Here is a 22,478-nt window from a genome sequence, read left to right as displayed (position 1 = left end):
CAGGGAAACACAGACTCTTCTGGTGTTTCTTACCATGTGATTTTAACAAAATGTCCACGGACTTCTGTCTTCCGTGGTTCTACTCAAGCAATGAAAAAGGAAAGGTCCAATTCTATGGGTATGTGTCTGGAGTCATGTGCAGAAGTGATGGTGCTTTACCACTTAGGCTAGAGTGTTGCAAAAAGTCAAACTGTGAGTCGTCTAAATGTATCTCCTCTCATCAAAAAAACCCCCCAAAAAAACAGTTCACCATTTGTGCGACAGTTGTTATTGAAACCACTGTAGTAAGTTAAAGCAAAATCAGCGTCCGTTCTCTGTAACACACAAGCACACTTGTATACTGGGTGTTTAAATCACTAAAGTGACCTGTGTTTTCTGCTGTTGATCCTAGTGTTCAACACCAGTGGCAGGCCAGTTCCCCAGGGGAGGAAAACCTAGGGACTTGTAGCGTTTGCCATTTTCCATGGTGATTGGCGCTCTTTGGAGCAGATTTCAAGCAACGAACTGTCGCAATTCCTAAAAATTTAACAATTGACTCGTACAAGCCAATCAACACTAGCTCCAGAACATCCCTGAAACAAACGTCGAAGGACAGGTCACAATTTTGTTTCTGTTGTGTTTGAATTGCTTTAGATCTAATATCTAAAGCAAGCATATTTTGGTATTCCAAATGTCTTGTCATATGGAGATTCATATTTAAATTATTGTCATTATTGCGGTGGATTCTGTTTGAAAATCTGTTCCATGAAAGAAGGTTATGTGCCACTTTCAAGTCATATGAAGTCCAGTTATAATAACCTAACAGTTGTTATAGCTGAAGTTCATGTGTTGTTACATTGATAAAAAATGTTTACTTTTAAAATACAACTCATAGTGTATCTATAGTAAGATATATATAAAAGTTAATCATGGCATCTGAGACAGAATTCAAAGTGACGATTTTTGAAATGATTTGTTAATGACTATTATTAAAATCGGACCTCTCTTACAGGTATTCAGGAAGGAACACAGTGTACAAAATGTAAAAATAACTGGGCACTGAAGTTTTCCATCATATTATTGTACATCTTGTGTGCCTTGCTGACAATCACAGTAGCCATTTTGGGATACAAAGGTAAGTACACTTTCCCTTCTCCTTCCAAACACCAAGTTTCCTTTCACTACGACAAGCATGTTAAAAGTCATTTTTGTGAAGTATCTCAGTTATATAACTCACATGCGAAACTTAGCAACATCATAACATCCATTTGTGTATCTTGAGCTTCCTGTAGCTATGGGAAATGGAATGGGAAATAGCCCTGTTGCTTCTCTTCAGCCAGAATAATGGAGTGCCTGAGTGACACAAACGGCTGATTACAGCCAAAATATCGACAGTCTCGCTTATCATCAGTGAGCACTCCCATAGATCAGACACCAAGTGGTCACTTCTCTGCAGTCCAACTGCGCATGCTCCTGCCCACTGCTGCACACCTCTCTCCTTTTGTCTTCTCTGATTTCCCCTGCCCATCTTCGAATTTTTCCCCCCACATTGCTCAGACACTCAAGCCCCATATACTTCCCTACCCACTGGGTGGATACCACCCCTTGGGCCCACACTATTTGACCAATAGGTGGCAACTAATACCCGCTACCACACCCACCAAGGGACAGGTGGTGAGTACCTCAGTGCTGCCAAAGGAACATGTCCACCCGCCTGCCTGAATGTACCAAAACCAGCCAACAGGGCAAAGCAAACTGGCATGTTATCAGCAAATCAAGACAGTGGCTCCACAGTGTCTCAGGAACTACAGACAGCCTCCGTTCCTACAAAGGAAGAGGACGGCGTGGCTCAAGCAAATGACTGAAATATAGAACTGGGAAACCCTTTTTGAGGACAGGTGATAGAACTACCTCAATTCAACAGCATTATACTTAGGACCCTTCAACAAAGTAAGAGATCAAGGAAAACACGAACAAAATCCCGGAAGCAGAGCAGAGACAAAACTCTAGAAGAATTCGGGAAAACAATGCCAGAACAAACTGATATAATAAATAGAAAATCATAAACCAGATAAAAACAGCTAATAGAATCCAGAAGATCTACACTAACATTTCAGAAATAATACATTGAAAGAACTAAGAAGTAGAATGGAATCAGTAGGAGACAGCATCACCTAATTGAATACAAGTCCCTTAGCACTCCTCTGCTTGAGGAACAATCAGAAAAGGAAATGAAAAAAAAAAAATGAAGAAGGCCTGAAAATGAGTGGATGCCATCCAGACCAATCACTTACATGTAACAGAAGCTTCCAACAGGAAGTAATAAACCCGCCTAAAAAAGCACAAAGAAAATTGTTGAAGATTGGTTGGCAAAAACTTCCCTGATATCATGAAAGATAAAAGGATATCTATGTAAGAAGCCCAGTGAACTCTAAATAGAGTAGACACCAAAAGGAAATCACTAAAACGTCATAATCAAGCTTTCCAAAGACAAAGAAAGAATTCTGAGAGCAGTTTGTGAAAAACAAAATGTTACTTCCAAAGGAAAACCAATAAAATTAAGCTCTGATTTCTTGGCAGAAATCATGCAGGCAAGAAGACAATGAGATGACATATATAAACCCTGAAAGGAAAAAGTTGCCTTCAAATAGAGGCCAAAAGCAAGTCATTTCCAAGGAAACAGAAATTAAAATAATTTATAAAAACCAGTCCAACCACACAAGAAACATGAAGCTCTTCAAACAGAGAACTGTCGACAACCTGAGATGGAGACACATGACATGACCCGGGAACCAATACAGATAAAGAATTTTCAAAAACATGATAAACTTATAAGACTGAAAATTGGGAACTAGAGATACCAATCAATAAACAACAACTGAAAAGCAAAATGGGGAAAATAGTGTAAATTCTAAAAACCCCAAACCAAACACTGCCCCTTCAGGTTGCCAAGGCAGTAAACTTTTGTAGGAGAAAAAGCCTCAATGTTTCCCACAGAGAAACGAGTGAGTTCAAACTGCTGACCTTTCAGTTAACAGCTAACTCACTACACCGCCAGGGTTCCTGGTGTAGATTCAGAACTTCCAAATGGCAAGGAAGTCAAGAGTTCAAGATAGAGCCAACTATTTTAAACTTATGAAGATAATAATAGATTACAGGGTAACCACAAGAAAGTAAATAATCCTAAACCGAGTGAAAAATAAGAAAATAATACTGGGTAAACATAAAAGTAACAGAAATGAAGGAAATTTGTTCCCGGGATGAGAGGGTCAAACAGGGACGATCACTAACTGGAGAACAGAGAGACCTGTTAACCTGAGAGCCGAGAAAGCAACGTCCATGGAGGAGAAGGTCGACACAGCATGACCAAGGCAAAGGAAGATCCCCGGAGTTGATATGAGGAAAAGCCAGCAAAGGTTTTAGGACATGCACAATCCTGCAGTAACTGTAATAACAAAATAATAATGATATAAAAAGGTAGACATGCAAACTGAACAGAGGTGTAAAATCAAGTGGAAGTACACAAGTATACACAGGTATGCTAGGGGATATTTCTACATATGTGTTTGTATGGACTACAGATATATCTATGGTTATAGTACAGTCAACAGGGACAAAATTCTTAGAACTTTTTAGCCATAACCAAATACCTTGAAAGAATGAGCCACTGGCCTCTGGCGCATAGGACTACAGTCTCATGGGACAGCTAGGGTAATTAGCATAACAATCCACAAAGACAGTGCACAGCATCCTACGGTAATGAGTAGTGACTGGGGGTTTGTAAGCTTGCAAGAGTCAACTGTTGGTCTCTTTCCATTGGAAGCAAAGAAGAGTGAGGAAAATAAAAGGCTCAAGGAAACAATGGATCCAAAAGACTAAGGGACCACAACCTCCACTACCCTGACACCAGAACTCGATGGTGCCTGTTCCCATTACCAACTGCTCTGAACAGGATCACAATTGAAGGTCCTGGATAGAGAGGGAGGGAAAACACGGAGAACAAACTCATCAAAAAAGACCAGACCTACTGGTCTGAGAGAGACTGGTGGAACACCCACGATGGTGGGCCTTGGATACCCTTCATGGCAGGAATTTAACCCATCCCCAGGGTTTAGCTTTCAGCAAACAGTAGGTCTGTAAAATGAACAGTGACAGCAATGAGAAATGCACTTCTCAGAAAAGTCAACCAATGGATACCTTATGGGCAGCAGTTGGCCAAAACTAAGTTTAGAAGGCAGTAAGGGGCAGGAAAGAATGGTGGATAGGAAAGGACACAGGGAGGAAGTGGGGAAAGTGCTGTTACCCAGAATTAAAACAAATGTCATGAAACAAAATATAAATTTCTGAATGAAAAAATAGTTCACTCTGAAAGCTATTACCCAAACTACAATAGAAAGAACAGGGGGAAAAACCCCCAAAATTTGGTTGTTCACATCCACCCAAAGGTACCTTGGAAGTAATGCCTGACAATCTGCTTCCAAAAAGTCACACCCATGAAAAGTCTATGAATTAATTCTTCAATTTCAACTTCCATTTCACAACTGGTGTCACCATGAGTTGGAATCAACTCATCAGCAACCAAAAACAACAAGTGATTTATCAGAGAATCTCTGGGTGGCCCAATTAATGTGTTTGGCTAAAGACCTAGTAATATAATTCTGAAAACCCCGCCTTGCAAACAGTATGGCGCACTGTTCTATTCTGACACGCGTGAGGTCACCGTGAGTCAGAATCGATCACAACTGGCTTGGTTTTTTGTTGTTGGTAGTTTCATTTCCTACTTCTAAGTTACAAAGATTTTTCCTTTATTTTTTTTTCCTTCCTCTTTCCAACTACTCTCTCTTCCTCCTTTTTCATCTTACCTCTGAAAGAGGCCTTATAGAAACTCGGTAATCAGCACATGGTAAAGCCGTATGAACAGAGATACCATGTCCTACACGCAGGGACGAGCCAGTTCCTTCCCCTCTTTTCTGCAGCACGTTGACTGTGGGCACTGTGTGCATAGAGCCCCGTAAACAAAATTACCCTGTAGAAATCAGACACAAAGGCACGTCAGCCATCATAATCCGTAGTGTGCCAGACATTGCCTGCTGTCAACTTGTCTGCTTTATGGTAAATGGAAGGTTTTTGCCTGAATCTCTCATCTCACACATTTAGACAGAGTCATTTCCCCTCCTCCACCACCCTGCCGCCCCCAGGGCCTTGCAGAGAACACAGGTAGAAAGCGTCATGATTCAAAATCATAGACTGCAGAACTCCGCTTATAGGAAATAGCCATGAAAACCTTCCTGTAAGAGGCATGTGAAACAAACACGTCCGTCTGCTCTTGCAAGGGGCAGACTGGGTGTCTGCTGACCTTAGAGCCTTCACTCGGCACCCACCTCAGCCATCTTCCTTCAGAGCTGACAGATTGGCAGTGGAGAATTCCCACGCGTTCCCTTCTCAGTTCCTTGGCCCACAAATTTGATTAGGAGAAATATTTGAAGTGAACTCTAATTTCTAATTCCTCCCACACGTCTCCCCGCATACATGTAACCAGGGTTTAGTGGTTTCCTGAGGATGGGCCTGCGAGCCGGTCAGTCCAAGTTTAATTCTTCCATTTGTATTAGAAATTATGAATATTTATGGAGTGCTTGCTAGTGGGCGGGGCATCATGCTAAGTCCTCAGCCTGGCTGTATAACCTGGGTGTCAGTCTCTCTGACCACCCAATTTGCTACCTGTCAAATGAAGACATAATGCCATTTTTTCAAGGTGATTAGGATGAGAAGAAAAGATGCAGTAGAGCCACCACTGTCGTTCGCCCCTGAGAGAGTGGCTCTATTTCTCTGTCCATTTCTTCTTCACACTTACATTTACACAGTGGTAGCTATCGAGTAGCAAAACATGTTTAAAAAAAACTCTCAACATAGTCAAGGCTTTCTGTATCCTTCCCCTCCTAAAGCCATGCAGGTAGGAAATAATAAGCACCACAAAGTTTGTTAACTGGGGGGCCGTGGGAACTTGGGAAAGTGCCCGGTCATCTTGTCCACTTGTGGCGAGTGAGTCTAACCTAGGGGCTCTTGTGTTTTCAGATGAGGCAACAAAAGAAGAGATATTGATTCAATAAGGTTCTTATGTCATGACCAGCCCTGGGCAGTGGAGGGGTGGGGCCCTAGTGAAGATGAGGAGGATTTTCTTTTTTTTTTTTTTTTTAACAATTTATTAGGGGCTCATACAACTCTTATCACAGTCCATACATATACATACATCAATTGTATAAAGCACATCCATACATTCCCTGCCCCAATCATTCTCAAAGCATTTGCTCTCCACTTAAGTCCTTTGCATCAGGTCCTCTTTTTTTTCCCCTCCCTCCCCTTTCCCCCCTCCCTCATGTGCCCTTGGTAATTTATACATCGTTATTTTGTCATATCTTGCCCTATCCGGAGTCTCCCTTCCCCCCTTCTCTGCTGTCCCTCTCCCAGGGAGGAGGTCACATGTGGATCCTTGTAATCAGTTCCCCCTTTCCAACCCACTCACCCTCCACTCTCCCAGCATCGCCCTCACACCCTTGGTCCTGAAGATATCATCCACACTGGATTCCCTGTCCCTCCAGCCCTCATATGTACCAGTGTACAGCCTCTGCCCTATCCAGCCCTGCAAGGTAGAATTCGGATCATGGTAGTTGGGGGGAGGAAGCATCCAGGATCTGGGGGAAAGCTGTGTTCTTCATCGGTACTACCTCGCACCCTAATTAACCCATCTCCTCTCCTAAACCCCTCTATGAGGGGATCTCCATTGGCCGACACTTGGGCCTTGGGTCTCCACTCTGCACTTCCCCCTTCATTTAATATGGTATATATATACATATATACACATATATACACATATATACACATACATACACACACTTATATCTTTTTTTTTGCATGATGCCTTATACCTGGTCCCTTGGCACTTCGTGATCGCACTGGCCGGTGTGCTTCTTCCATGTGGGCTTTGTTGCTTCTGAGCTAGATGGCCGCTTGTTCACCTTCAAGCCTTTAAGACCCCAGACACTATCTCTTTTGATAGCCGGGCACCATCAGCTTTCTTCACCACATTTGCTTATGCACCCATTTGTCTTCAGTGATCCTATCATGGAGGTGTGCAGTCAATGATATGATTTTTTGTTCTTTGATGCCTGGTAACTGATCCCTTTGGGACCACTCGATCACACAGGCTGGTGTGTTCTTCCATGTGGACTTTGTTGCTTCTGAGCTAGATGGCCGCTTGTTTATCTTCAAGCCTTTAAGACCCCAGTCACTATCTCTTTTGATAGCCGGGCACCATCAGCTTTCTTCACCACATTTACTTGTTCACCCACTTTGGCTCCAGCCGTTGTGTCGGGAGAGTGAGCATCATAGAGTTCCAATTTAATAAGAGAAAGTATTCATGCATTGAGGGAGTGTTTGAGTAGAGGCCCAAGGTCCTTCCGCCACCTTAATACTTAACCTATAAATATAGACACATAGATCTATTTCCCCATCCGAGGAGGATTTTCTATGGTCCAGTTAATTCTGGCTGGCTCTGTTTTTCTTAACTAGCTTATTTAGGCCCCTCAACACTTCTCCGGGACTGTTTCTACTGAGACCATATCAAGAGAAACTTGTCATCAAGCACCGTTTAGTAAGTTACTTGTTGGACTCAACAGTGTGTGACACCATGAAGGCACACGCTGCAGAGTGGTAGCTTTGTGGGTCTTGCCTGTGCTAGGAAACAAGAACTGGGTATTTGTGCCCTCAGAATCACACAGAAAGAGCCAAAGGAAAGAATAATTTTGCTCATTTTTTTGTTTTTTGCTTGCTGATTTTTAAGGTACAAATCTTTCCTCCATTAAAAAAAAATTATTTCCAGCCCCGACATATTTTACACATACTGGTCCATTTGCTCGGAACACCATTTCTCTATTCCTCTTTCTTCCCCTTCATGTCTCCCTTCGACATGAAGTTCCTGCAGGGACCTCCTGAAAGTTGTGTTGGGTGTCCCGATAGCATGGTGGATTGCGCATTGGGCTGCCAACTGCAAAGTCCGCAGTTTGAAGCTACCAGCAGCTTTGCAAGAGCAAGATGAGGCTACCTGCTCCCATAAAGCTTTAGGCTTGGAAACCCTCGGAGTCGGCCCTGCCCTGTCCTATCAGAGCACTGTGAGTGGACATTGACTCGGTGGCCGCGGGTTTTTCTGTTTTGTTTTCAGTTTTCCTGTTCTGTTGTGCCATTGAGGCCACTGGGCTGATCCACTAAAGTATAAGCCCTGGACAACAACATCCTTTTTTACAGTTCCCATTAGCAGTTAACTTCATGGTGCTCTAACAATTAATTGCCCAATAAAGTTTGACAGAATGAATTAATGAAAGAACAGATGGATTTTAGATTAAGAACGACTTCTGTGAAGGCAATGAGTTGATGCCCAGACACCTCTAAACCAAGCTGCTCTTTGGGGAGGGCGACCCATCAAAGCACTACCTAGAAATTTAACATCCCGGTGTTTGGTTTGGCGCGCTGTGTGCACTCGAACCAGTGTGTCGAAAATGAAAACCAAACTCAATGCCATCAAGTCAGTGCTGACTCATAGCGACCTCCTGTGTGTTTTTTAAGACTGTAACTGTTTAGGGGAGTAGAAAGCACAGTGTTTCTCCTGGGGAGCTGCTGGTGGTTTTGAACTGCCGACCATGAGGATCACAGCCCAACACATAAACACGACACCATCATGGCTAGCCAATATGAAGGGGGAGAGATGGAAGGAATGGAGGCAAGATGACTTTCTTGCCCCTCTTTTCCCACCCCTAAGCCCTCATCCCTTTGACCTCTGCACATAAAGGAAGATAATGTAAAATATAATCCTCATTCCCAGCACAACCTCAATGAATGAAAATGTTGATCTTTCCTACATGATTTTCCTCTTGACCAGGTAGCCTTCTTTTTGTAGATAAGATCCTACTCAACCAAAACTGTAGGAGGCAGAAAGATAAGACCCACCCAATTCTCCCACCAGGTCGCCTTTGAAGTCTGAAAAACTCTCTTCATTAAAGGGAGGTTGTGTGAAAGAAGTAGGGTAAGGTGCTATTCTGAAGAACTTCAAAGAAAATGAAATAGAAATGCCTCTGTTTTCCACAAATGACCAAGGCCGCTCCTCTGTTCTCAGAGCGTTGCTTACTTCACATTTTATGTTGCTCGCACAGCCCCAAGTTAAGCTGTCACTAATTTCCTCCTGAAAATGTTGCTTAGCAAGCCAAAGAATTGCTTAGTCTCACAAACAGGCTGCAGGATGTCTCTGAAACAATGAGGTGCTTCAACTACTTTGCAGAAAGCTTGTTCTTGGGCAGGGATGGCTCCTGCCCTGGTGCGTTCTCATTAATCAATGGCACATATGTGGCAGGATTGATCGATCGCCAGAGTTCAATCAGTCTTTTCCCTCCAGGCCATTCTCTGAACAGGAAAGGCCTGTTCAATTTTCCTGCCTGGCAGGCATCCTTGAGGCAATTTTTTACAAAGAAATACACAAGTTTCTGTTTTTTCTGTAACATTCTCCTTCAATTTAGCATTCTTACTCATAAAATGTCTGTCTTGCTGCTAAGTCTGCCAAAGTATCATGTCAGCCGGGTAACAGACTTAGTAGGCGTTGAGACGAAAAAACAAAACACCAGTTGTCGTCAAGTTCATTGGGATGCATGGCCACTCCATGTGTCAGAGTTGTGTTCCATGTGTTCCATCTCCATCAGATTTCAATGGTAGATTTTTGGAAAAAAGATCATCAAGTCTTCCAAGCTATCTGAGTGGTCTTGAACCTCCAGCCTTTTGGTTAGCAGCCCAGCACATTAACTGTTTATATCTACTAGGGACTCCAAAAGGGCTGTGAAAGATGTACACTAAGTAGCTCTTATTAGAATGCACCAGGATAGTGCCTTATAACCAGATCTTCTGCATTTTTGTTAATCAAATAGTGTTATGTTAGTCCAGGTGGACTACAGAAACAAAGCCAGAGACACCCATCAGTGTGTAAGAGAGAGATTTATATCAAAGAGCAATTGTATATTGAGAAAATATTCCAACCCAATCCACATCAAGTCCATAAATCTGATATTAGCCCATATGTTGATACTGGTCCATAAATTCCTCTTCAGACTCACACAACACATGCAATGGTGCCAAATTCAGGAAGATCACAGGCCAGTGGGTGGAAAGTCCTGTGGATTCAATTGCAGTGGACACATCTCCAGGGTTCTGGCTGGCATCAGCGTGACTCTATGTGGCTTGTCAACAGGATGGTGCAGCAGAGAGTTCACGGAATCCTCATCAGAAGACCACTCCCACAAGGAGGGATCATTCAGTCTGTGACCTGAATGACAGACTGGACTCCACCCCTTCATTCTAATTTATCAAGTTGACATGAAATTATGTAACTGACAGAAATGTTGAAGGCAGAAATGCCTTTATTGAATTCCAGGCTTGTGTAACTGGTATTACTGAGAAGCCCATGGTCCAAATGATAGGGTATGTTAACTTCACAGTACCATGCGCCATCTGGTACAAAAGCCTGTGAGCACCAGGAATGTGTTCTGGACTCTGCTCCTGTTCTCCATCCCCCAGGGCCAAGGCCATGCTCGGTATCACTGGTGATGTGCTACATACGTACACAGCAGATGCATAGCTCAAGAAAAGTCCCTTCTATAGACTTTCATTGGAGGAAATCCAATTTTGGAAAAAGTAACACTAAATGAGAGCCAGTATGGTGTTCTGTAGAGCATGGATTTAGAGTCAGGTCTCCCAGCCTGATATCCCAGCTTTGTCACTTATAAGCTGTATGGCTGGGGACAAGTTTCTGAACAACTCCGAGGCTCAGTTTCTCCATCTGTAAAGATTAACTACATGGATGATATAGTGCACCTTGCAAGAAGTGGGCACTCGATACATAGAGACCACCACCACCATCATCGTCATCATTCCAATAAACGTTCTGTAGATGTGGTAAGAAATCACCTTATTAGGGAAAGCTTAGTTGATAAGGCAGTGAAGTTTCAAAGGGTGCTGGGGAGGTTTTAGAATTAAGAAAAAGTCAGAGAAAATTAGTGACCCAGCCAAAGAATAATAGATGCCTTTATGGAAAAAGTAGTCTTGCCAAATGATCCCAGGTCACTAACCTTTGGACACGTGAAGAGAGACCATTCTTCCAGTGTAATACCTGAAATCCCAATATTCAGAAGAAAGATGTTCTATCAAGAAACAAGTCTACACACCAGTATTCACTAAAGCCCTGTTTACAGTAACTAAAAGGTAGCTATAGCCCAGCGTTCAACAGCAGAGAAACAGAGTTCTGATCCACCGGCTAACCCGGAAGCACATGTGGATGGAAAGGACAAGGACTGTGGCCCCACTCCTACTTGTGCACAGATGGAAGCTTCCATCTGTGCAGTCCTAAAGTTCGGAGCTTTCGACCAAGATCCTGTTTTTAAATGCAGACACACATGCCCCAGTGCAAGCACTAGTTAACTACACATAAGAGAAAGCTAACCGTTGTTGGGTTTGTGTTCCTTTTTAAAGCAAATGCACTTCTTCCTTTTACTCTAAACCAACCTGAATTGTCTACGGCAATTGTGTGTGTGTGTGCATGTGTGTTTAATGAAAATAGAAGAAAAAATAGGGTAGAAAGTGACTGTCAGCATATTTAGAGGTTTCCTTGGCTTCCAGGAAAGAACGGCAGGATTTAGATCCAGTGTGTGGTTTGTGGACAGACTGAGGCATGTGCTTGGATTTGAGAATCAAAACTGAACCTAAACTTGTAAATAGTCCATATTTTAGTTTTCAGAACTCTAACTTTGCTCAAATGCAAATGAAACATTTTGTTCCTCACTGCTTGTAGGGATTTAGGATGTCCATGCCTATCCAACAACCTTACGGTGCAGAGGACTCTTAAGTATACCTGTTGTTACTCTACTGTAATTTAAAAAATAATTACTCAGCTAAACATATGCATAGCCAATGCTCGGATTGATCTGATAGGTTGGTTCTCGTATTAGTTTGTATAACTTTTCTTTCAGCCAATTTTTCACAGACCTCAGCAGCCAGCAGGTAGTTCTCATTTGTTCATTTATTCAAATACTGATTGAAGTCCTACTAACTGCCACATACTGAGCTAAGCACTGAGGATAGAACTGTCAATAAAAATTTCCTTGCACAAAATTATCTTAAAGAGAAAGTGGTGGAGTAATGGTAGATTTCTTGCCTTCCATATACAGATCCTATTCCCATGCATGTACCTCATGTATAGCCATGCCTTAGACGAGGTTCTCTAGAGAAGCAAAACTAGTGAATTGTGTGTGTGTGTGTGTGTGTGTGTGTGTGTGTACACCAATGAAATGACTCACCTGGTTGTAGAAGCAAGCAAATCTAAGTCTGAATATGTTCCAAGTCTATGAGCCAGGCTTCTCCTGACTTGTATAGCTGCAGGAGCTGATGAACCCAAGACTCACAAGCTGGTGGCTACAGAGACTAATGAATTCAAGGTTGACAGGTCAGATGGCAGGCCACTGATGACACTCAGGATCGGCAAGCAACATTGTAGTTCACTAGTTCAAGTCCAAAGAACCAGAAGCCAGTGAGCCAAATGCAGGACTCAGTCATCAAAAAGTAAGCAAGCTTGATGGGGACAGCATTGGAGACACTTGTGGAAAGTGTACCTGGTCTGCCCCACACACAGTGGGGCGAAGCATGAAGGGAACGCAACAGGGCAGCGAGTGGAGCAAAGTAACGAAGTCCCTGGGGAATCCTGAAAATAGGCTTCTGACTCGGGGGACAGGGCTTGGCACCTCCTCAGGCCTGATTGGCAAACATTCGGCAGACCTACCTGGAACTATTTGTAGATTGTTGGGGTTTTTTTGTTTGTGTTTTGGTTGTTGTTTTGCTTTGTTTTCTTCTTCTTTTTCTTTTGCTCTATGTCTATATAAGGTAGGCAAGATAAACAATCCTGAGGAGAAAACAACGGTTCTGGAGGGACATGGGGGAGTAGGGGCCGGGGGAGCGGGAGTGGGGAGCCAACAAACTCCGGGACAAGGGAACTAAAGGCTTGAAGTTAAACAAGCAGCCATGTAGCAGGAAAGCAACAAAGCCCACATAGTATAAGCACACCAACCTGTGTGATCACAAGGTGTGGACAGGATCAGGTATCAGACACCAGAAGACCCAAAACAATCATACCGATGCGAATGAAGGAGGCCAGAGTGGAGACTCCAAACTCATCTGTGGACAATTGGACATCCCCTCACAGGATCACAGGAAGGCATGAACCAGTCAGGGTGTAGTATAGCACCAACAAAACATACAACATTCCTCTAGTTCTTTAATGCTTTCTCCCATCCCCCAACCCCCCACTATCATGATCCCAGTTACAAATCCAGCTAGACCAGAGCATATTCATTGGCACAGATAAGAGCTCTCAACACATGGAATCCAGGACAGATAAGCCCCTCAGGCACAATAATGGGATTAGTGATATCATGAGGGTTAGGGAAGGTTGGGAGGGGAGGGGCAACCGATCACAATGATCAACGTAGAACACACACACTCAGGGTGACGAACAACATAAACCTGGAGACAGTGGATGGTTTAAGATATGAAAATAATAATTTATAAATTATCAAGGGTTCATGAGGGTGAGAGAGGGAGGGAGGGAGGGAGGGGGAAATACAGGAGTTTATAGCACGGGCTCAAGTAGAAAGAAAATGTTTTGAAAATGGCAACATATGTACAAATGTGCTTGACACAATGGATGTGTGGATTTTTCTGAGAGATAAAATGATTTTTTTTAAAAAACACAAGCTGTCAGTGGAGGTTTGCTGTTACTATGATACCGAGCAGGTTTCAACAAACAGAACTTCCTGACTAGACTAGACAGAAAGGCCTGGCAATCTACTTCAAAGCAGCCCAGTGAAATCACATGGATCCTAACAGTGCTATCTGCAGCTGATCCTAGGACAGCACAGTCCTGAGCAGCGTTTGGTCCCCTTCACCGGCCCCTCGTAGGCCAGGGGCCAACTTGGCAACAGCTATGAACAACGAAAAAAGCCGTGGGCAGCACCACATGCCAGGGAAGAGATTCCTGCTGAGAGAATTCTGTGGAGGCGCACTCAGCACAGGTTTCCCGTTGGATGTGACGAGCTGATTGGTACAGAGCAAGCAGGGTTAACTTGGTGTAGAGGATAGAGAGGAACATTCCAAATGGAAGGAAGAATGCGTGGGATGGCTCACAGGGAGAAAGGATTCGGTGCAGTGTGCATCTTTCATGATGGTCAGACGGTAAACATCTGAAGCAAAGCGTGGTGAGCTTCTCCAGGGAGCGTGCCAGCTCCACTGGGCCAGTTCTCTTCACATCATACACACACGGGAACGCCCTTCTTCCTCTTAAGAGCCAGGAGAACCTTCTCACACATGCAGGTGTGGGCAGAACATTTGATGAATAAAATATATTGGCTCCGTTAGCTCACAATGATGCAAAGCATCACCATGATTAAAAAAAATGTTTTCTATACTGTCTTAAAAGACCTTATTTTATATGAAAAAGAACAGTCAGACTTGACCCCAAAGTGCTAGAGGTTGTGAAGAAATGTGCTCTTTTAAACATGCGAGGGTGAAGGATTTGAATTTGTAACAAGAGAGTCACTGTCTGCAGAGAACAAAGGAACAGAATCTTCCATTGACCATTTTGTCACGAACATTCCCTGCAACTTACAAACAGTAAAATGTGAGCTAACTCGATCTTGGTAAATCATGGGGTGGGGATACTGTCTTCTTGAGGAGGGGGCTTCCGCGTTAGAATTCAGGAGAGAGAGTCTGAGTCCTGTGCACAGACACTGTGTGTCGGCCAGCTGGGGGCTCCTTGCCGTGGCATTTCCTTTGGGGTATGGGAGTCCCGCCTGCCAGGAGCGGGAGTGATCCTGAGGGATGAACTGTTATCAGTGATCGCCATGTTCTGGGCCTCTACCAGTGGAAGTGCTACCGAGTGAGGCTGTTTATTATATAATAACAGTTTTTAATGAGGCATTATCGAGTCCTAAGGACAGTTCAGGTTAAGAGCAGACAATTCTTGACCAAGGAAACTCCCAGAGGGCTTTGTGGCAAGTGTGTTATCTGTTACTCTACAAGGACGGCTTTTTGCCCATATTTTATCCAACTCTATAGAGTGTTTGTCTCAGTACGTCGCTTTTATTCTGTAATGAAATCATCTTTCCTCTTGAAGCTGAAACGCAGTATGGGCAGGTGTGTGTATTGATGCATGTTCCTGTTTACATTTCAGTTGTAGAGAAAATGGACAGTGTTACAGGGGGCGTGGAGACATCTCGCCAGACCTACGATGATAAACTCACCGCAGTGGAGAGTGACCTGAAAAGGCTAGGTAATCTGCAGTGGGAGGGAGCCCTTCCTCTGAGCGCCCCTAACCGTGGCATCCGTCCAAGATGACCTGGCCACTGGCTCACATTCACCCAAAAGGCTATTGAGTTGTTGTGTTCAAGTCTTGAACGTGTCCTCATGATTTCGAATTAAGGACCAGTTTTAGAGCTGGTCTCCCCACCCGGCCCCAGGAGAACTACTTGCCAAATAAAATGTGACGAGCAATATGGAAGTAGCATAAAGACCCTTTATTTTACAACTATTTTTATAAAATTCCCAGTAATTCCTATTTCAGAATAGTTTAAATTGCATGGAAATACATATCCTGTGAAAGGAAAATGTCCAGTCTATTTTTGTCTTTGTTCAAAAGAAGAAAATTTGGTAAGCTTAACAAGCAACGTGTTATTTCCTTCTTGACATTGGACCCAGTGGCCTGGAACAAGGAAAATTCCTTCTCCCTCTTTGAAAAAAAAAAGTGTTGACCAACATTTGTTAGTTCTGGTGTTAAGAACAGCACCCTCTCTGATGACCTTGAACCCAATTTAGTAGTTCAGATATGTAGATTTCATTAATGGAGAGCAGTTTGTATGTATACACTACAAATTTTATGCCCACAATAGAGCAAGCCAACTAAGTCTCCTGGTAATCTTTGACATTACCTGGAATCTTTGCCATACCATCAATTTAAGTAAAAAATTTCTTATTCCAGGGGATCAAACTGGGAAGAAAGCTATCAGCACCAACTCAGAACTCTCCACCTTCAGATCAGACATTCTGGACATCCGCCAACAGCTTCGGGACATTACAGAGAAAACCAGCCAGAACAAAGAGACGTTGGGGAAGTTACAGGCAAATGAGGACTCGCTGGTGGATACGCAGAGTCAACTGAAAGAAACTTTGGAGAATAACTCTTTCCTCATCACCACTGTAAACAAAACCCTGCAGGCATATAACGGCTACGTCACTAACCTGCAGCAAGATACCAGCGTGCTCCAGGGGAATCTACAGAACCAAATGTACTCTCATAATGTGGTCATTATGAACCTCAACAACCTGAACCTAACCCAGGTGCAGCAGAGGAACCTGATCACTAATCTGCAGCGGTCTGTGGATGACACCAGCCAAGCTATCCAGCGAATCAAGAACGACTTCCAAAATCTGCAACAGGTGTTCCTTCAAGCCAAGCTGGACACTGACTGGCTGAAGGAGAAAGTGCAAAGCTTGCAGACTCTGGCTGCCAACAACTCTGCCTTGGCCAAAGCCAACAACGACACCTTGGAGGACATGAACGGGCAGCTCAACTCTTTCACAGGTCAGATGGACAACATTACCAGTGTCTCCCAGGCCAATGAGCAGAACCTGAAAGACCTTCAGGACTTACACAAGGATGCAGAGAACAGGACCGCCTTCAAGTTCAGCCAACTAGAGGAGCGATTCCAGATCTTCGAGACGGACATCGTGAATATTATTAGCAACATCAGTTACACAGCCCACCACCTGCGGACACTGAGCAGCAACCTCAATGAAGTCAGGGCCACTTGTACAGATGCCCTGACCAAACACACAGACGACCTGACCTCCTTGAACAATACGCTGGCCAACATTCGCTTGGATTCCGTTTCTCTCAGGATGCAGCAAGATATGATGAGGTCCCGGTTAGACACTGAAGTGGCGAACTTATCGGTGATTATGGAGGAAATGAAGCTAGTGGACTCCAAGCATGGGCAGCTCATCAAGAATTTTACAATACTACAAGGTAAGTGAAAATTCTCACTCTATACAAGCTACTTATTGCTGCAAGCATATCACCCTAAAACAGCAAACATGTATTTGTTTGTTTTGTTTTGGCTTGTTGAACTATATTCTTTTTTGGTACTTATTAAATTTATTAACATACATACAGATATACATGCAAAACAGCAAACATTTGGTATCTCATAGTTTCTGTGAACCAGGGAGGAACTCAGGAACAGCTTAGCTGAGTGGTTCCGACTCAGTATCCCTCCTGAGGTTACAATCAAAATATCAACCAGAAATGAACTGATGCCAGGAGCTTAGATGGAGAGCAAATGTTTTGAGAATGATCAGGACAATGAATGTACAAATGTGCTTTACACGATTGATGTATGTATGGATTGTGATAAGAGTTATATGAGCCCCTAATAAAATGATTAAAAATAATAAAATATCAGCCAGGTCAGGCTGCAGTCATCTGAAGGTTTGACTGAGGCTGGAGGATCTCCCTCCATGTGACCCTTGGCATACATTTTTCGTTCCTCCCAAGGTGGAATCACTTGAATGCCCTCACCACTGGGCAGCTAGTTTCTAGAACAAGTGATGTAAGACAGAGCATGAGAGGAGCCAGAATGCCCTTTATGACCTATCCTTGCAAGTCATCATCACTTCCACCAAATTCAAATAAGTCATTAAGGGGAGGGGAATTAAACCCCACATCTTGAAGGAAGGAGTAACTAAGAATGTTTGGTAGTGCACAGAAGTGTTGACTTGAAATATCGGTTACTTTCGATCTCTCAATCCCTAAACTATTTCAATAGCACTATAAATTGGACTACCTTGTAAGGCAGAATAATTCTTACCATTGAGGGGTTCCTACGAGGGGGTACCCCCCCCAAAAAAAACCCCACAGAATTGCACTGGGTGACGCGGAGCTTTCATAGTCTGCATATTCCCGCTAGGCGAGCATCAAACAACTCACTCTGAGTTAGTGCACCCAGTTAGTGTACCCAGGCTTCCCCTGGGAACGTGTCTCTAGTCACCGTGAATATTTTTGTAAAAGCAGTTTCGCTCAAAGCTTGTTTTCTGTGATGGACGATGTAAGAGAGATTTTGTTTCCTGTTTGGGAAAAAGGTCACAGAAACTGTTGTGATGTTGAACACAGTTTACAAGGACAGTGCTATGGCATGAGTGTAAGAGTGTGCAAATAAGTGTGTGAGTGTCTTTCTCATTAAAAAAAAAAAGATGAAATGTCGATTGACAGACTCCTTCTGGATATCTGTCAACTTCCTGAATAGACAAAAATGCCGACTCGTAGTGTATTTGGAGTTCACGCAACCAGGTCACACTGTTAACTGAGCTTTCTATTTAGAGGTTCTGAAAAGATTGGGTAGCAGTGTCTGACAGAAAAGACCTGATTTGTGGCAGACAGGGGATGGGTTTTGCCACCATGACAATGCACCTGCTCACGCAGCCATCTGAGTTCACCAATTTTTGACAAAAACAGCATGCCTCTCGCCCCACACACCTGACCTCGTTCCATGCAACTTCTTTTTGTTTCCCTGAATGAAGAGGAACAAGAAAGGACAGCGATTTGACAACGTAGAAGAAGTGAAGGGAAAAAATGAGGGAGCTGCTGTCAGCCATCCAAACAGATGAGTTTGAAAAATGTTTCCAAGAGTGGAATCACAGATTTGACAGATGCATGAAGTGTAATAGAAAGTAGTACTTTGAAGGTGAAAGGTGGTTTTGTTTAAAAAATTTGTATACATATCTTTGAAAAAACATTCTGGGTTTTTTGGGTTTCTTTTATACCCCCTGGTATTCCCAAGTGTTCTGGAGTATGCAAAGAAGACTAGAGAATGAAAACCCACATGCCACATGTCATCAAGACTCTTGACCGTGACACCTTTAAGCAGAGAAAAAGAAGTAGGTGCTGGCTTCCAGAATGATTCGGCGATTAGTTAAATTAGCTTCTGTTTTGCTCAAGAGAACACTCAAACACCCCTTCAGTTGCTGGAGGCCTTACGGTTTCTGTGGGACAGGAGTCTAGGCGCGTCTTAGCTGTGCCCTTGATAGGCTGTTGTGCAGGTGCTAGCCAAAGCTGGGGTCTGACCCAGAGCCTTGCCGCAGCAAAGATTCACTTTCCAGCTCCCTCAGGTGTGGGGAGTATCTGTCTCCTTGGGGCTCTAAACTGAGATTCCTATTTTTCCCAGATGCCAGGTTGGGGTTACCTTCACTTCCCAGAGGCCTCCCACAGCTCCTTCCTACGGGCCATGCGGCCAGCTTACAACATGCCACTTTTTCAAAGTCACCAAAAGTGCGTCTCTCGGTCCAGACTGGATTCTTATCTAACCCGGGCACTGGAGGGCATCTTTGGCCGTATTCTGTGGGTTAGAAGCAAGTCCCAGATTGTTGACACACTCACGGAGAAGGATTCTGCAAGGCCGTGCTAGAGTGGGCCTGCCACAGTTGCGGAGTGATCCCGCATAAAGAGTGGTAGTGAGTGAGCCCCTGCGAGCCTGGAGCCAGGCCTGGATGTCAGGTGGCAGGGCTCTGCCCTCTCCCCAAAGCTGTGCCTGTGACTAGCCTTGGGATGTGAATGACGTGGTAATTCAATACTCATTCAACATGAAATTGCTAGTGGATGACAGAATCATAATCCAAAATATTCTGAAGAGTTCTAGAATAATAAAGAGATGCCTCAAAGGTGGAATAGAGAGTACCTATCAAATCCCCCTCTTAGGTAAAAAAGACCAAACATGTAAACCCGCCGTTCTCAACCTGTGGGTCTCGACCCCTTTGGGGGTCGAACGACCTATTCACAGAGGTCACCGGTTCATAACAGTAGCGAAATGACAGTGATGAAGCAGCAACGAGAATAATTTTATGGGTTGGGGCTCACCACCACATGAGGAACTGTCTTAAAGGGTCGTGGCATTAGGAAGGTTGAGAAGCGCTGATGTAAACAGAGAGGAGCGCACATGGCTGGAAGGAAATGAACTTGAGAAGTATGGTGGGTGTAGTGACCATAGCAACTGAATGAGTCTGCAGGAAAGCCAATAAAAACAAGTGATGCTGTCCAGAGCACAGGCGATAGTATCTTACCCCACTTATCCGGCAAGGCCTCCTGGAGGTCAGTGTCTATTTTGGAGGACCCCGTTTTAAGAGCAACAGTCACGAACCACCAATTTACAGGTGAAGAAGCTAAAGTTTCCAGAGGTTTTCGCAACTTGCTTATGTTTATAGGCGTTCTTGATTGGTTTATGATCTTGACTGTTAGCTGAAAGGTTAGAGATTCAAGTCCATGCACAGGTGCCTGGGGAGAAAGGCCTGGCATCCTGCTTCCAAAGCAGTCACTGAAGCCCCTCTGGAGCACAGCTCTACCCTGCCTTGGGGTCCCCACAAGTTAGAATTGACGCATCAGTAACACTCCCCCCCCCCACCCCTGCTTCTGATCCAAGTTTACACCGGTGAGAAATAGCTAAGCAGGAGTTGAACCTCAGTGGTCTGATGCCAAAGCCTGTGCTCTTGGCCCCAGTGATACTCACAGGGACTGAGACCTGACCAGAGGGAGTCCGGGAGGTCAGGGTGTGTGGATTGTGTTCTACATGCAATGGTGCTGCCTAAAGCAGGGTCGTGGCTTAACTGGGTTTATCTTTTTAAAGGTCCCTCTAGATGCTGGGGGGTTGGGCAGGGTAGATGATGGAAACAATTGGGGAAGAGTCTAGGAGGGAGAGACTGGAACCACCTAGTGGTGACTGGAATGGAGATGACAGAAGGACATGGCTTTGAGGAGAGTCTGGGAGCAAGACCTGCCTGCCTGGCCTCCTCCAGTCAAGGGGCTTTGTGAGTTGGAGCCCCTGCCAGTCCCTGGAGTTCCCTACCCACATGGTCCCAGGCTTGAAAAAGAAGTCCAAAGGGCAGAGAGCTGTGTGCTGTAGGGGTGGGGGTTCTGTAGGCAGAAATCACGCACAGGGTGGGGGTCGACTGCGAGAAAGAGGGGGCACAGCAGGATAGAGCAGGATCGCATTGAAAGCCAACCTATGCTGGGCTAGCCTCTGCCAAGTTGAAAATACTCCACTCTTGTTTTCTTGCATTGAATGAACCCAGTGCCAAAGGTCCTGTTCAGCCTCAGGAGCCCGGTCGCCCGAGGCTGCCCGAGGCCAGATGAACTTGGCCCCACATAGCAGTTACCTCTATCACCAAAAGCCCCAGCTTATTAAGAAAGCCTGGTACTGTTAGCTACAAGCACTGTCATGATTTCTACCCTAATTGTGTACATGGAAGACTTTTTGTAACCTCATAGCGTACATCCTGGACTAGGAACTCACCTCACGGCCTGCTGCTCGTTCTGCTCAAGCTGAGGAGAGAGTGCGCCCTGCCGTCCCTCGGCCAGCCAGCACTTTCCCTTCATGCACTCCTCAGAGAGCGGAGGCAAGGAAGTACCCAAAGCCCAGAGTCCGACAGCCCTGAGGACACGTACCGAGTTCCACAGGGCCTCTACGTTGGCGTCCTCATCTGTTGACTGAGGCCGCCATAAACGCCATCCCATGAGAACCCGCTGCCGTTGAGTTGATTGTAACTCAGAGTGACTCAATGGGACAGGGCAGAACTGACCCCTTGGGTTTCCAAGGTGGTCACCTTTCAGGAAGCCAACTGCCACATCTTTCTCCCACAGAGCAACTGGAGAGTTCAACGATTAACTTCTCCCTTGGCAACTGAGTGCTTAACCTGTGCGCCAGCACGGCTCCTGAGGACTCCATGAATTCATGGAGACAGAGCACCTAGCACACCACCTTTAATTACACCTACCACCCGGGCACCTGTACAGCACCTAGCCCGGGCTCACAACAGCCAGGTGTGAAAAGGCTCGGTTCCTGTCAAAAGATTTCTACGGCGAGGGTCCTAGCACCCCACTGCGGTGAAACACCAAAGCAGAACCCTACCTGCACACGCCACCGTGTTCTTTTGCTGAAGTTAAGGCAGATTTGGATCTAAAAGCCTTACTAATGTTTTCGGGTTGCCCATCCCTGGAAATGAATCAGGCTCGGGGGCTGTCCCCAGCTGACCTTCAGTCATTTTCTTTCAGTCAGCATTTGAGTGTCTGCTCCATGCGACCAGGCCCCTGTGTGGTGCACTGGGTTGGCACTGAATCTTGATTGAAAGGCTGGCAGTCAGTCGAGTTCATCCCGTGCTGTCACAGAAGACAGGCTGGGTGGGCGCAGCTGGTCTAGTTTGTAACAGTCAGGGTTGCCGTGAGTCACAGTCAGCTCAATGGCTGCTGGTGTGGGTGGGTAGGGGTTTCTAGCACCTTCACACTGCTAGGCACTTGGCTAAATTGTTTGCTTCCAGTTCCTTTC

General features: G+C 44.7%; 1 protein-coding gene across 2 annotated transcripts in view; it reads left to right on the top strand.

Annotated features, from left to right (window-relative positions):
* COLEC12 (collectin subfamily member 12) overlaps positions 1-22,478 on the top strand; it is a 225,110-nt gene that overhangs the window by 165,036 nt on the left and 37,596 nt on the right. For both annotated transcript variants that reach the window (XM_075533126.1, XM_075533127.1), the window contains exons 3-5: positions 992-1,114; positions 15,287-15,385; positions 16,091-17,137. In XM_075533126.1, coding sequence (XP_075389241.1) covers positions 992-1,114; positions 15,287-15,385; positions 16,091-17,137 — 1,269 coding nt within the window. The remainder of the gene's footprint in view (positions 1-991; positions 1,115-15,286; positions 15,386-16,090; positions 17,138-22,478) is intronic.

Source organism: Tenrec ecaudatus, chromosome 15 (genome assembly GCF_050624435.1).
Source record: "Tenrec ecaudatus isolate mTenEca1 chromosome 15, mTenEca1.hap1, whole genome shotgun sequence".
NCBI classification, from domain to species: domain Eukaryota; kingdom Metazoa; phylum Chordata; class Mammalia; order Afrosoricida; family Tenrecidae; genus Tenrec; species Tenrec ecaudatus.
The sequence above is the reverse complement of the archived record's forward strand: the minus strand, read 5'-3'. Positions and strand labels throughout refer to the sequence as shown.